General features: G+C 45.0%; 1 protein-coding gene across 1 annotated transcript in view; it reads right to left on the bottom strand.

Annotated features, from left to right (window-relative positions):
* Positions 1–6,971: 6,971 nt before the first annotated feature.
* Positions 6,972–15,729, bottom strand: part of LOC134984194 (zinc finger protein 260-like) — a 69,403-nt gene continuing 60,645 nt past the window's right edge. Inside the window, exon 7 of the mRNA XM_063949824.1 lies at positions 6,972–9,302. Coding sequence (XP_063805894.1) covers positions 7,603–9,302 — 1,700 coding nt within the window. The 3' untranslated portion in view covers positions 6,972–7,602. The remainder of the gene's footprint in view (positions 9,303–15,729) is intronic.

Genomic DNA, 15,729 nt, shown 5'->3' with positions numbered 1-15,729 from the left:
TGTATACCCAGAGAAGTAGACAAAGACAGACCAGTCACACGACTCTGTATAAGCCCGAAGTGCAGTGCACGACGGCCACACTACAGTCAGTGAAACCTGAGCTATCCGAAATACGACTAACACCCATGCACCATCTGGTGGCCTAGAGTTGTAGGACAGCAACTTCCTGGAAGAAGAACCTGGAAGGAATGTTAAAATGGCGTCGTGCCATGTGCTTGTTACCAACATGAGCTGCTATATGAGTATATATTATATGCAGACATTCTTTATATACATATATATGCACACATATACATACATATATACATATAAATATACATATACACTCACATATATGGACCAAACACACACATTGGAACATAGGCTTAAGAGCCTGATAGTTTCCAGCAGATATCAAAATAACTTATACCCCATTACACAGGCTTAATAGCCTGAATGCTTGCTGCATTAAAATGCAGCTTAGTTATGGCGCCTCCTGCTATCGTCTATGCGGGCCTCCCCCCTCCTCTCCCCCCACCTCTCCTCCCGATCTCCCCCTGCAGTGTCGGACCATAGCAGCAGTGAGAGCTGTCCGCTGTCATCTGCCCCCTCTCCCCTTATGTGATTAGCATTATCAGAAGCTAACCGCAGAAGGGAGGGCTGTGGAGCCAGAGACCGAGGAGCGGATCAAAGAGCGGGCCGCGGCAGCAGAGAGAGCTGTCCGCGGTCAGCTTGCCCGCTCTTCTCCTTCAGAGGTCGTTGGTGTTATCCTAACCATGGGAGGGAGGAGAGATGTAGAGATGGAGACTGCGTGTGCGGGCTGCGGCAGCAGCTGCTTTGTGGCTGGAGTAGGAGATCTGAGAGTCGTGGATCAGCGAGTGTCTCTGCGGCAGTGTTGGGGACTGATCGCTGGCTCCATGCGGCAAGCACGCAGCGGCATCAGGAGGTACATGTTTACACACCTCCCTGCACACAGTGGCCGGCGGCTAGGGAGCGGGCGGCTGGGGAGCAGCGGTTGCTGTGCAATCCGAGGTTTGGCCTGGCAGCAGGAGAACTCAGCTAAATAAATAAAATATACAGTCCCCACATATCGGGCGGCAGCGTGAGCTGTCCAGCCAACACCTCCATGCATTATAAAGCAAGGGAGTGGCGGCAGTGTGAGCTGCCTAACCGCTCATTATCTGACCCAGTGGAGGCTATGACGGGGCTTCTCTGCTAGGCTCTGTCCAGCTCCTATATGCAGCCTGAGGCTGCAGGCAGCTCTGCTGCTTGTGGTCTATGGTGGGGCTCCTCTCATGAGCACCGACAAGCCATCTGCTGCACTTCTGCAGCACCAACAATCCCGTACCCAAGCTTCTTTTATAAGCTGGGAAGGGATTGAGTAGAAAAAAATTAAAATAATCTTGAAATTGAAGAATCTGTGGACTTCGTCCACTTGTACCTTCCCGACTGAGGCACAGAAAAATACTATAGTCTCTATGGGAGTATGGAGGGGGTGGACAGTTACTAATTTAAACATTTAAATATGTGCCTATCCCGGCTAACGCCTCTCCATATCCGAAGAGTACTCCAGTGTCCCCTAGTGGATGAAAAAGAAATATAAAAAGAGGTTCACAGAGGGTTCCTCGAGGACTTAGAATCAGCTAAAAGAAAAAGCGAAGACTGAAGATAAAGTCACTTCTTGTGTATAAAAGAAAAAAAGGATGTAGAACATAAGAGAATCTTTTGTCCATTTGTAACACAATTTAGTTCAGGACATCGGGAATTAGAAAATGGCCAAGAAAAACTGGCACATACTGTTGTTGGATCCAATTTTAGGTCTGAAACAGCCTAAAAACACCTGATATCATAGTATACCACGTTGTTTTAGTGAACATTATGGTGCTGATCCAGATTCTCTGAGATTTATTGGGATAGAACAGGGCTGGCCAAACCAGTCCTCAAGATCTACCAACAGTCCACATTTTCCAGACCACCTGGCAGACCACCTAGCTGGAGCACAGGTGTAGTCATTACTAAGTAAGATGTGATGCATTCATTCCTAACTGACCATTCTACAGATCTCCAGGAGGCCTGGAGAACATGAACTGTTGGTAGATCTCGAGGACCGGTTTGGCCAGCCCTGGGATAGAACATGTACCAGTGGACAGAAACGGGGAGAGGGGGGAACACATACTTCTAAAACGTGAGACCTTCTGGATCATTTCTTTAGACACTCTAATTCCAGGAGGTCTCAACGAAAATGATGAAATGACCCCGTTTATTAGAGAGAGGTAAAGTCATCTCACTTGTGTGTATCACTTTAAATGATTCCAGTACAGGTTAATGGATCGGTCTTTGTTCCATCTAAGATGTAATACTGCTGTTTCTGTTGTTTCATGCAAAATGCGTCTTTCAGTGAAGACTTAAAGTAAAGGCCCCCGTACACTAGAACGATAATGCCCGATTTCATTCGATTTCGACCTTTTGGCCCGATAAATCCGATGTATCATATGCGATCCCGCCGCCCGGGCGGTTCAAGGGAAATCGTATGCGACATGAGGGTTCCGACGTGTCGCTGTAGTGTATGAGGCCCTTTAGATGATGATAAATGGAATGCTCTGATTATGAAACCTGCTAATAGAAGAAGTATGTTCTAGTGGAGTCATTGCTCCAGGTGTCATGATTCATTAAGCTACATCTGTGTGACACCAGTACTATAAATGACAGGCATGACGTCCAGCGGGCCAGCCTCCTGACGAAGCTACATGCGAAACACGTAGGGGCATGGCCTGATAGATGGATCCGCCTCCAAGCTGACCGCCGGTTTGTGCCTCCTGCCTGTGTTGGTGTCCCGACGAGCTGCGGTGTTGTTCTGTAAGCCGCTGGTGCAGTGTGAGGTCCCGGAGGTCCTGGTTCCCAGCGCAGCACTCTTACCGGCAGGCAGAGATTGGAGCTGTCCCGGGTGCCTTCTCCTCCTCCCTGCAGCCGGAAGGACCTCCAGCTGTGTTGCTAGGAGAGGAGTTTGGTTTCCAAGACCAGGGTTGACCAGGACTTCCTGGTAGAAGGTAATGTCAGGGGGGAGTGGGGGAGGGGGGGTTAGGCGTCTGCGGGTTGCGGCGGCCGGCGATAAGAAGCCCATAGGCTTCTATAGGGTATAACGCGGCAGACGGGGTATAGTACATATAAAAATGTGATAAAATGGGGGTTTTATCGCATTTTCCCTTTAGTACATCCCGCCCTTAATGTGGATTCCATCTCACAGTGATTTTATTTGTTAATGTGGATCCTTCGCTAAAGGGATTTTACCTGTTTTAAATAAAAGTGATTTGCACTATTTGCGCCCCCTTCTTTTGTTTCTGTATTTAGAATTATATAATATATATATATATATATATATACATACACACTACTTTTATATTTCCAATTTGTGCTTATATTCAAATTGCCATATTCATAAGTTATTTTTTAATATATAAAAAAAATAAATTTTATATATATATATATATATATATATTTATAAATGTGTATGCCCTCACTCACTCACTGACTCCCTCCCTCACTCACTGACTCCCTCCCTCACTCACTCATCACTAATTCTCTGACTTCCCGATATGTTAGGAAGATGAAATGTAACGAGGTATTCTTCAGGTGGGAAATAGGATAACTACGTAATTAGGATTTTAATAAACCTCCCCTAAGGGTATGAAAAGGGCGAAGACATAATGGCATCATTACCGATGCTTGACTTGCGTTGCGTGAACGATAACGCCCAAATGGACAACTGGATCAAAGTTTGGATTCCACCTCCAGTGTGTAGAACTTAATAAATAACGGTCCCATCACTTATTACTGTATCTGCTACGGGTGCTCCTCAGGTAACGCCACGAACCATGGATTAACATTTACTTACATTAAGACGTCTAAAATTTCCATCTCTATAGATTTACCAAATTATTAACTCATATTTACAACCGTGACAATCAGACACTCCCGTGCGAGGAACGGGTAGAACAGCTAGTAATATAATAATTAAGAGTGCATCTAGGAGGAGTGCTTTGTGTTTCACCTCTGCAAATCATAGAATTTAGATTGTAAGCTCCATTAAGGCAAGTACGGATGTTAAAAGCATATGGTATAAAAAAAGATGACTTATGATCGAGTATGATATAGCAGCCATAACCAGCCACAGGAGGAAACACCCTGCTCCTTAAAACATGTAACACAAGTCAAAAGGTGAGGAAAAAGTTCACATGGGCAATGATATGAAAGAGATGTTCAGGCTCTGAAATGGTTCCATATACCATCCGATATTCATACTCACAGCCTTGGTGTAATTACATTGCAGCTTTTTATTACAGCAAGAAGACACACATATAATGAATTAAAACATAGTGCATTAGAGTTCATAGAGTGCATTCTCTCGTAATGGCCCGCCATGTGGTATAGTCAGTTGGTGTAGCCAGGTACAGTATTAGGTAGTAGGATAAAACCAGTTGATCTCTACCATATCCTTAAGCCTGACATATCCCATAGGTCTTGTCCTGGCAAAAAGAATGGCATTCCCTCGGTTCTCCAAAAGTGCAGCATCCCGTGCCTGAAATTGCTAAAGATGGCTGCCTCATCTTATACAAATATGTACAAAGGGCTTGGATCCTATTGAAAGTCAGTGTCTACACAAATAATTGTATTACAGATTTCTTCTATCTAAAACATTAATGCAACCTTATTTCATGTCTACCAGTTCAAGGAAATTAAACTGTGTCTTGCAATAGCTAGTTCTCACCAGTGTGACCTCTCTGATGTCTAACAAGAGAGGATTTCTGTGTAAAACATTTCCCACACTCAGAACATGGAAATGATCTTTTCACCGGTGTGACTTTTCTGGTGTGAAACAAGATATGAGTTACACGTAAAATGTTTCCCACACTCAGAACCAGAGCTGGATTAAGGCTTCGGGGGGCCCAGGGTACTTAAGACAGTGGGGCCCTAAAATCTAAATTAAAAATCATAACATCTTCAATCAATACAAAGAAATATACAATTAGCCGTAGAGATGAGCAGATTCGGTTTTACTCGGATTTACTCGGTTCTCTAAATGGCATCTTATTGGCTATTCAAAACACGTGACATCCGTGAGCCAATAAAATGCCGTTTTGAGGACCGAGTAAATCCGAGTAAAACCGAATCCGCTCATCACTACAATTAGGTGGTACATTTTAAAGACCCTTTCAAATAAGAAGCACACACATGTATATATAATATGTGTGTGTGTGTGTGTGTGTGTGTGTGTGTGTGTGTGTACACACACACACACACACAGTGGTCGAAGTGGAAGTGTTGAAGTGGGTATGGAGAAGTGAAGGCTGTTATTAAGTGTGCACCGCGTTCAGGAAAAGGGTGTGTGGCCACTCAAAAGGTGGTATGCCCTTAAGTGTAGTGTACCACACCATATACCCCATATACACATTATGCACCACAATAGTAGGACCCCTTATACTATCTAGTAATGGTGCTCCTCACACATTACACATTATGCCACATGGAATGAGCCAAAATTCACATTATGCCACATGGAATGAGACAAAATTCACATTATGCCACACAGTATGAGCCGCAATTCAGGGACAGGTAGAGTGACAGCAGGGACGGGGAGAGTGACAGAGGGACATAGGGACAGGGAGAGTGACAGCAGAGACATAGGGACAGGGAGAGTGACAGCAGAGACATAGGGACAGGGAGAGTGACAGCAGAGACATAGGGACAGGGAGAGTGACAGCAGAGACATAGGGACAGGGAGAGTGACAGCAGAGACATAGGGACAGGAAGAGTGACAGCAGAGACATAGGGACAGGGAGAGTGACAGCAGAGACATAGGGACAGGGAGAGTGACAGCAGAGACATAGGGACAGGTAGAGTGACAGCAGGGACGGGGAGAGTGACAGAGGGACATAGGGACAGGGAGAGTGACAGCAGAGACATAGGGACAGGGAGAGTGACAGCAGAGACATAGGGACAGGGAGAGTGACAGCAGAGACATAGGGACAGGGAGAGTGACAGAGGGACATAGGGACAGGGAGAGTGACAGCAGAGACATAGGGACAGGGAGAGTGACAGCAGAGACATAGGGACAGGGAGAGTGACAGCAGAGACATAGGGACAGGGAGAGTGACAGCAGAGACATAGGGACAGGGAGAGTGACAGCAGAGACATAGGGACAGGAAGAGTGACAGCAGGGACATTGGGACAGGGAGAGTGACAGCAGGGAGAGTGACAGAGAGAGGGACATAGGGACAGGGAGAGTGACATAGGGACAGGGAGAGTGATAGAGAGAGGGACAGCGAGAGTGACAGAGAGAGGGACAGAAACGACATACAGAAGGGAGAGAGAAGGCAGCAGTGTAAAATTACCAAATCAGCAGCGGCTGTGTGGAGGAGGCTGTGACTGGCAGCGTGGAGGATGAGGAGGTTGTGGTCAGCAGCGGTGCAGAGTTGGCTGTGGACGGCGGTGGATGAGGAGGCTGTGGTCAGTGATGCGAAGGAGGCGGTGCGGTGCTGGAGGCTGTGGGCAGCAGCACGTGGAAGCGGCGGTGCGGAGGAGGCTGTGGGTGGTAGCACGTGGGAGGCAGCGTTGGTGCGAAGGAGACAGCGGGCGGCTATATCAAATCTGCCACGGACCGCAGCTAATCAGATTGGCTACGGTTCAATAGCAATAGCACTGAATTTGAATACTGTGGCAGCGGGGGTCTGTGCTCGAAGTGGCGGTATGCCATACCAGCGTATAGCAGCCCACTTTGAACACTGCATGTATATATATATATATATATGTATATAGAAAGACAGCAGACGCGCCACTCCAAGTGACTTGAGAAATAACAGCTCTTACAACAGGCAGATGTGTAAAATACGACGTTTCAATGCCGCTTTATTTGGGCATTTTCCTCAGGTAATAAAGCGGCATTGAAACGTCGTATTTTACACATCTGCCTGTTGTAAGAGCTGTTATTTCTCAAGTCACTTGGAGTGCCGCGTCTGCTGTCTTTCTATTTCATCAACGACGCAGGCACCCGGTGCAGCAATGAAACTAGAGGAGAGCCGGATCTATGGGACGATATATATATATATATATATATACACACATACATATATACATATATATATATATACACACATACATATATACACATACAGTATACTGTATATATACACATTGATATATACATATATATATATATACACTCACACATTTTTTATAATATATATATACATATATATATATATATATATATACATATATATATATATATATATATATATGAGACAACCTGGAACCTAATACAGCTAGCCTTACTGTTTGTTTTTCCCTCTGCTGCTGGTGGGCGCTACTGTACAATAGGGATGCTGGCTCCACAGTCCACACAACGTCCTCTCTGATTCCGGCAGCCTGCGCGCCCAGCCAATGACTGAGCCGCAGGCTGCTGCTCAACAGATTATTGGACAGCTGAGCCGTCGCTCAGCTGTCCTTCCTGTTCACTCTCCCTGTGTGCGGCGCCAGCATTTTAATGCTTTGGTGAGCCGCCGGGGGACATATCTCAGCCGCTGCCCTGCGTGTGGAGCGGCTGCGCTGGGAGCGTTGCACCGCAGATCAGACCAGAGATCTGATCTGCGACGGCGGCGGGGGTCTGATCGGCGGCGGCGGGGGGCCCTTTTGAAAAAGGGGGCCCGGGGTACTTATCCCCGGAGCCCCCCTCTTAATCCGGCTCTGCTCAGAACATGTAAATGGCTTTTCTCCTGTGTGATGTCTCTGATGTCTAAGAAGATGTGATTTGTGTTTATAACATTTCCCACACTCAGAACATGGAAATGACTTCTCACCTGTGTGACTTCTCTGATGTATAATGAGATTTGATTTCACTGTAAAACATTTCCCACACTCAGAACATGGGAATGGCTTCTCACCTGTGTGATGTCTCTGATGTCTAAGAAGATGTGATTTGTGTTTATAACATTTCCCACACTCAGAACATGGAAATGACTTCTCACCTGTGTGACTTATCTGATGTGTAATGAGATTTGATTTCACTGTAAAACATTTCCCACACTCAGAACATGGAAATGACTTCTCACCTGTGTGACTTATCTGATGTGTAATGAGATTTGATTTCACTGTAAAACATTTCCCACACTCAGAACATGGGAATGGCTTCTCACCTGTGTGAATTCTCTGATGTGTAATGAGATGTGATTTCACTATAAAACATTTATCACACTCAGAACATGAAAATGGTTTCTCACCTGTGTGACTTCTCTGATGTCTAACAAGAGTAGATTTCTGTGTAAAACATTTCCTACACTCAGAACATGGAAATGGTTTCTCACCTGTGTGACTTCTCTGATGTGTAACAAGATCTGATTTCTGTGTAAAACATTTACCACACTCAGAACATGGAAATGGCTTCTCACCTGTGTGACTTCTCTCATGTTTAACAAGATTTGATTTCATTGTAAAACATTTCCCACACTCAGAACATGGAAATGGCTTCTCACCTGTGTGAATTCTCTCATGATTAACAAGAGCTGATTTCAGTGCAAAACATTTCCCACACTCAGAACACGGAAATGGTTTTTCACATATGTGACTTCTCTGATGTACAACAAGATCTGCTTTTTGTGTAAAACATTTACCACACTCAGGACATGAAAAAGATTTATCACCCTTGTGATTTCTCTGATGTATAATCAGATCTGATTTCTGTGTAAAACATTTCCCACACTCAGAGCACGGAAATGGTTTTTCGCCTGTGTGAAGTTTCTTATGTGTAAAAAAAGAAAATATATCTTTAAAACATTTCCCACACTCAGAACATGGAAATATCTTCTCTTCTTTGTGAAGTCTAAGATGTTTAGTAAGATGTGATTTGCGTGTAAAACATTTCCCACACTCAGAACATGGAAATGGTCTCTCATCTGTGTGTTGTTTCTGATGTCTACAAAGATTTGATTTGTGTCCATAACATTTCCCACACTCAGAACATGCAAATAGCTTCTTGCCTGTTTGACTTATCTCTTGTCTTTTATGTTTAAATCTTTTCCCACATCCAGAAGAGGAAATGACTGTATCACCGCTATGATCTATCCGAGGTGCAGCAATATGTGAGTTACCAGGAGAACATTCCTCAGAAACAGAGGGATCAGATGATATATCTGCACTGTGAGGTGCTGGATGTATATTTAGGGTGATCTGGTTTTCTTCTGGAGACCCTTGCGTGATGTTCTTATCTTCTAATTCAAAATCTGGAGACCAAACGAGATGTCCCTCCGGGGTATTCCTTGTATTGCGTCCATCTGGTAGAAATAAAAATAAAAAATAACTAAGAATCCCGCAGCAAAGGCCCCATTCGGCTCTATTTGATACTGCACCTATTCCCAGAGGTCTGTGCTTAGTACAACCTCATGCAGAATACTTTGCATGTGCTACATATCACTCTCACAAACATAACAAAGGAGTAGAAAGGAAACAAGGGGAGTTTTTTGTAGAGTGTGGCTGAGTCCCTACTCATCCCTCATGTGGATATGTGAGGCACACAAGTTGCGCCCTTCACAGGGCAATGGCAGGCTTGAAACCAAAGGTATCAGTGCCTCCTACTTCAAACATGGCATCCACAATTTCATATAGGAGGCACATCTAGTAGACGGCCAACCCAGAGTACAATGTGAAAATGATAGAATGGAGTGCACAGGTCACTAAGTGAGCCAGGGAAGGAAACTAACTCCCAGACTAGCCACCGAGGCATCCTCCCTTTTATCTCTGCTATATTGGACATGCCAGGAGAAGATATGCATTATAATGCCGTACAGATCAGCCAGAGAGTCAGAGCTTCTTGCAAGTCCATACATATACACAAAGTGACTGTAGAGTCCTATGGCAGGATACAGGCCAAGGGATTGGGCGACAAATTTCAAAAAGGATCCACGGTGCTACGGGCTATGTATTGGCTTCCCATATATTTAGCGTATATCGGTCTAGCGCAGTTCCTAGAGGTGGTCTCGAAGCACACCTCCGCAAATAAATAATAAATACTGTATAAAGTATTATACAGCAAAACATTTTTTATTTCTAAATGCCCCAATCCACAGCTGGTATCCAAAGAAGGGTGGTCTCTAAAGTTATTCAAACAACTTTTAATTCCATATATAATCCATAAAAAAACAATCCTCTGTCTCAATGTGCTTTCTACAGAGTTCTTACAGTAGGAGAAGCGGTACATACAATAGACTGTAGATATTACACGTATAGTGTATCTGTGCACCGGGGACTATTCTGCCCATGGTCTCCTAAATGCTCCTCAGCGCTAGCTGTCCTATATCTACAGCTATCTCTGTTCTCCAAGGTCTGCAGTGACACCAATCTTCCTGTTTTCCATCTCCAGTACTCTATCACCTCACTGATAAAAACACTGTGACCGGGTCCACCTGCTGGAGACACATTTCCACCCTCGAATGGGTCTTTGTCAAGGCACTTTTTTATACTACTGCCCTCAGATCCATTGTACTCACTCCAGAGCATCATACATGTTCCAGGGCATCTTAAAGTAATACAGATAGATCCACGGTTATCTTGGCCTCTTTGTATATACTATTAGAAGTATCCTAACATATTCCGCACAGGCTCCATTGAAAAACTCATATCTCTAAATTTAAAATAGGCTTTTAAACCTTCAATATATATGATGGAAACTATTCTAAAACAAAAAATGGGGCTGCAAAACTTCACAATATTCTAAGAGACACATGTAAGGTCAAAACGGATATTTTTTAAAGAGGCACATATAAACTCAAAACAGATATTTCTCCAGATATTTTCAGAAATATATGTAGACTCCCTATAACTATTTAAATTATTTTACAAAGACCTTCAATATAGCAGATAAAAACTCTCACAAAATCAAAAAGGAGAGTTAGAAAATCCACAAAATGTCAAGAAGCACATATAAACTCTAAACCGATATTGATAAAGGGCACATATAAACTCAAAACAGATTTTTATCATAATTTTTTTAAATGTAAGTCAATTTGCATTAACTGTTCAAATTCTATTACAAAAAACATTGCTTCATACACTGACACTGTAACAAATAGACCAAGCATCTGTTTTTAGAACCTCCATCCTCAAATACAGTTTCCAAATGATCAACATCATATCGCTTTTGTAAGAACTGATCTTTTACAGTAAACACTTGCTGCCTAAAAATCTTCTTGTCTGCCAGTTTGGGTGCTGGCTGCTATCTCTTCAAATAAGAGTTATGGTGGGGGAGGGTGCAGGAAGGCAGAGGAACATTCCGGTCCCTCCGAGAGCAGCAGCAGAGGGAAGTCTCTCTTCCCTGCAGCTGCAAACACTGTATCTGACTTGTCGCATCCTGGTCAGATAAGGCACTAGTTGGTGTGGTCGCATCTGATGCCACCATGCCAGACAAGTGGTTAAAGTACGGCCCTTCTTTGGATACTAGTTGTGGATTGAGGCATTTAGAAATAAAACATTTTTTTGCTACTTAATATTTTTGATTACATTTGTGGAGACCTTTTGTTACTAAATATTTTTATTTGTTTGCAGAGGTGTTCATACAGACCTTCACAGCTGTTCACCTACCAGTCCATAATGCATATAGGAATTTCAATTTTCAAATTTCAAAAGAACATCTCTACGGTATTGTAGGGCAGGGGTGTCAAAGACAAGGCCCGCGGGCCGAATCCGGCCCACCAGACCTCGTCTTATGGCCCGCGGTGCCGCCGCCATGAAACCCCCTTCTCCCGAGTGCCCAGCTCGGGGGGGGGGGGGGGGGGCGGGGTTTCGCGGAATGACGCGATTGCGTCATGGCGTCACGGCGCAAACGCGTCATTCAACGAAACCCCGTCGGAGGAGGGAGAAGGGAGCCGCGCAGACGAGGAGGGAGAGGCGGCTGAAGAGCGGCGAGAACCGCTTCAAATGTAAGTCAGCCCCTCTCCCTTCCTCTCTTTCTCTCTCTCTCCCTCCTTCCACCACCTGCCGCTATGTGTAAAATGGGGACCTGTGCCTGCCACAATGTGTAAAATGGGGACCTGTGCCTGCCACAATGTGTAAAATGGGGACCTGTGCCTGCCACAATGTGTAAAATGGGGACCTGTGCCAATGTGTAAAATGGGGACCTGTGCCTGCCACAATGTGTAAAATGGGGACCTGTGCCTGCCACAATGTGTAAAATGGGGACCTGTGCCAATGTGTAAAATGGGGACCTGTGCCTGCCATAATGTGTAAAATGGGGACCTGTGCCAATGTGTAAAATGGGGACCTGTGCCTGCCACAATGTGTAAAATGGGGACCTGTGCCAATGTGTAAAATGGGGACCTGTGCCTGCCACAATGTGTAAAATGGGGACCTGTGCCTGCCACAATGTGTAAAATGGGGACCTGTGCCAATGTGTAAAATGGGGACCTGTGCCTGCCACAATGTGTAAAATGGGGACCTGTGCCAATGTGTAAAATGGGGACCTGTGCCTGCCACAATGTGTAAAATGGGGACCTGTGCCTGCCACAATGTGTAAAATGGGGACCTGTGCCTGCCATAATGTGTAAAATGGGGACCTGTGCCAATGTGTAAAATGGGGACCTGTGCCTGCCACAATGTGTAAAATGGGGACCTGTGCCAATGTGTAAAATGGGGACCTGTGCCTGCCACAATGTGTAAAATGGGGACCTGTGCCAATGTGTAAAATGGGGACCTGTGCCTGCCACAATGTGTAAAATGGGGACCTGTGCCTGCCACAATGTGTAAAATGGGGACCTGTACCTGCCGCTATGTGTAAAATGGGGACCTGTGCCTGCCACAATGTGTAAAATGGGGACCTGTGCCTGCCACAATGTGTAAAATGGGGACCTGTACCTGCCGCTATGTGTAAAATGGGGACCTGTGCCTGCCACAATGTGTAAAATGGGGACCTGTACCTGCCGCTATGTGTAAAATGGGGACCTGTGCCTGCCACAATGTGTAAAATGGGGACCTGTGCCTGCCACAATGTGTAAAATGGGGACCTGTACCTGCCGCTATGTGTAAAATGGGGACCTGTGCCTGCCGCTATGTGTAAAATGGGGACCTGTGCCTGCCACAATGTGTAAAATGGGGACCTGTGCCTGCCACAATGTGTAAAATGGGGACCTGTGCCTGCCGCTATGTGTAAAATGGGGACCTGTGCCTGCCACAATGTGTAAAATGGGGACCTGTACCTGCCGCTATGTGTAAAATGGGGACCTGTGCCTGCCGCTATGTGTAAAATGGGGACCTGTGCCTGCCACAATGTGTAAAATGGGGACCTGTGCCTGCCGCTATGTGTAAAATGGGGACCTGTGCCTGTCACAATGTGTAAAATGGGGACCTGTGCCTGCCACAATGTGTAAAATGGGGACCTGTACCTGCCGCTATGTGTAAAATGGGGACCTGTGCCTGCCGCAATGTGTAAAATGGGGACCTGTGCCTGCCGCAATGTGTAAAATGGGGACCTGTGCACTATAAAAGGGGGCACATGGCTGGGCACTATAAAAGGGGGCACATGGCTGGGCACTTTAAAAGGGGGCAGATGGCTGGGCACATATAAGGCAGGTGGAGCGGTAAATTTTGGATATACTGACCTACAGATACAACCGGCCCTTTGATGGGGACCAAACTGCTGATGCGGCCCCCGATGAATTTGAGTTTGACACCCCTGTTGTAGGGGGTTCAAGTCCACAAGCTTAGGGTACAGAGCACAGTAAGCTACATAATTTAGCCTCCAAACCTGCAGCCTCAACAGACCTAAGGATGCTTCGAAGTCTAAAGTGGTTACACCATTGACAGTTCTGAAGGTTCTCTGCCATATCCTTAACTGATGGATTTTTCCCCAAAAACTGCTACGAAATAGTAATTTTTTTTATGAGTGAATTAGGTGAAGAACATGAATTTAGCAAAAAATGATTTTAGCAAAAATAAATAAATAAATAAATATATATATATATATATATATTTTTTTTTTTTACTAAATTATTCCCCCCAGCAGTGATCAGCAGCACGGCAATCAGTGGGGGAGAGTGCGGGGAGGCAGAGGTACCTTCTGGTCCCTCTCAGAGCAGCAGCGGAGAGAAGTATCTCTTCCCTGCCGCTGGTAACACTCTCTATCTGACTGGTCGCATCCTGTGCCACCAGATCACATAAAGCACTTGCAGGCATGGTCGCATCTGATGCCACCATGCCAGACAAGTGGTTAAGGAACACATTTTCTTGGTGAAGGTTATCAATTTTGTGAAGAACATCAGCAAGAAGTTTAGAGGCAGTGCTTAGTTTAGATTCTTTCCCATTGGGAAAAACCAAGAAACATCCTTATGAATCTTCCCAAGATTTCTGTGCCCTCTTCTGCAACTAGAAGAAAAATAAAAATACCATATAGACATCAGGGGGAAAAAAACCATAGTGTGAGTTGAGGCAGGTAGCGCTAGGCAACCTAATGGGAGAGCTTCCAAGGGAAACCCAAAAAATAGCATCCCACAATAAAGTTCCTCAGTGGCACAAAGCTGTACAGGAAAATGGAGATGGTCCTCAAAACAGGACAAAGGGAGGACACCCACATATCCAGGCAGCACAAATGAAAAACAACTATACAGGGCCCTAAGGAAACTGGTAAAAGGCTGAGAAGAGGTGAAGGGGAGATGATGGGAGAATGCAGGGAGATACCATGATGGATAGTTGGCCAGTCGGGAAATAAAGAGGGTTCTTGGTTAGGGGTGTACTTTATGTATAATTATTAAACAACTTTTTATTATGCATGATCTAAGATAATGTGAAAAACATCTTTCAAAAATTTTGACCACATCTATATCAAAATAAAGTATTTCTTGTTTAGAGAGTAATTCTTCACGCGGTTGGTGAATTTTTGTTAGGGGTTCCAAAAGGTATCTTAACTACTGGATACAAATGTTCTGTGGGTAACTCATTTTGTATTCCAATGCTCTCCTTTAAGGTCTCTCCTATAAGATAATCAAGGAACACTACACTGTACCTGATAACCACGAGATTCTAGTCATCTACTGCACAAGATAACTCATTCTGCTTGTAAACCATGCAACTAAACCAGGTGTGGTGTTACCTGGTACATATTGCCGTCATGCTGCTGTGCTATGTTAAGGAATTTTCTCTTACGTTCTAGGGGATTCTGGGATGACATTAGTACCATGGGGTATACATCGGGTCCAATGGAGCCTGGCACTTTTAGAAATCATTAGTGTGTGCTGGCTCCTCCCCTCTATGCCCCTCCTAGCAGACTCAGTTTAGAAAATGTGCCCAAGGAGCGGGGTGCATTCTCTGGAGCTCCAGAGAGTTTTCTTCAATATTTTATGTCTTGTAGTTTGTTATTTTTTCGGGCAGAACTGGTTGGCAACCAGTCTGCCTGTGTCGTGGGACTTAGGGAGGGACCGAACTAACCTTCTGAGGGTTAATGGTTCGTATTCTCGCTGACAGGACACTGAGCTCCTGATGCGCTGTTTCTCATGCCCCCAGGGTGTGCGCACATGCCGGCATCATGCCGCCACCCCTAACAGATGCTGAAGTAGACGCGGTGTGGTCCACCTCAGGCATTGCTTTGCCTGAGGTATTGTGTGCTGCTCCCAACCCTCTGTGTCTTTTCATACTGCTGTCTGGGGTTATTGTGCTGCTTCACTCTCTGTATTGTCACTGCACTGTGTATATTCACCTAACTCTGTGTCTTCTTGCAAT

This window comes from Pseudophryne corroboree, assembly GCF_028390025.1.
Source record: "Pseudophryne corroboree isolate aPseCor3 chromosome 3 unlocalized genomic scaffold, aPseCor3.hap2 SUPER_3_unloc_4, whole genome shotgun sequence".
NCBI classification, from domain to species: Eukaryota; Metazoa; Chordata; class Amphibia; order Anura; family Myobatrachidae; genus Pseudophryne; species Pseudophryne corroboree.
This window is presented reverse-complemented; position numbering and strand designations above follow the sequence as displayed.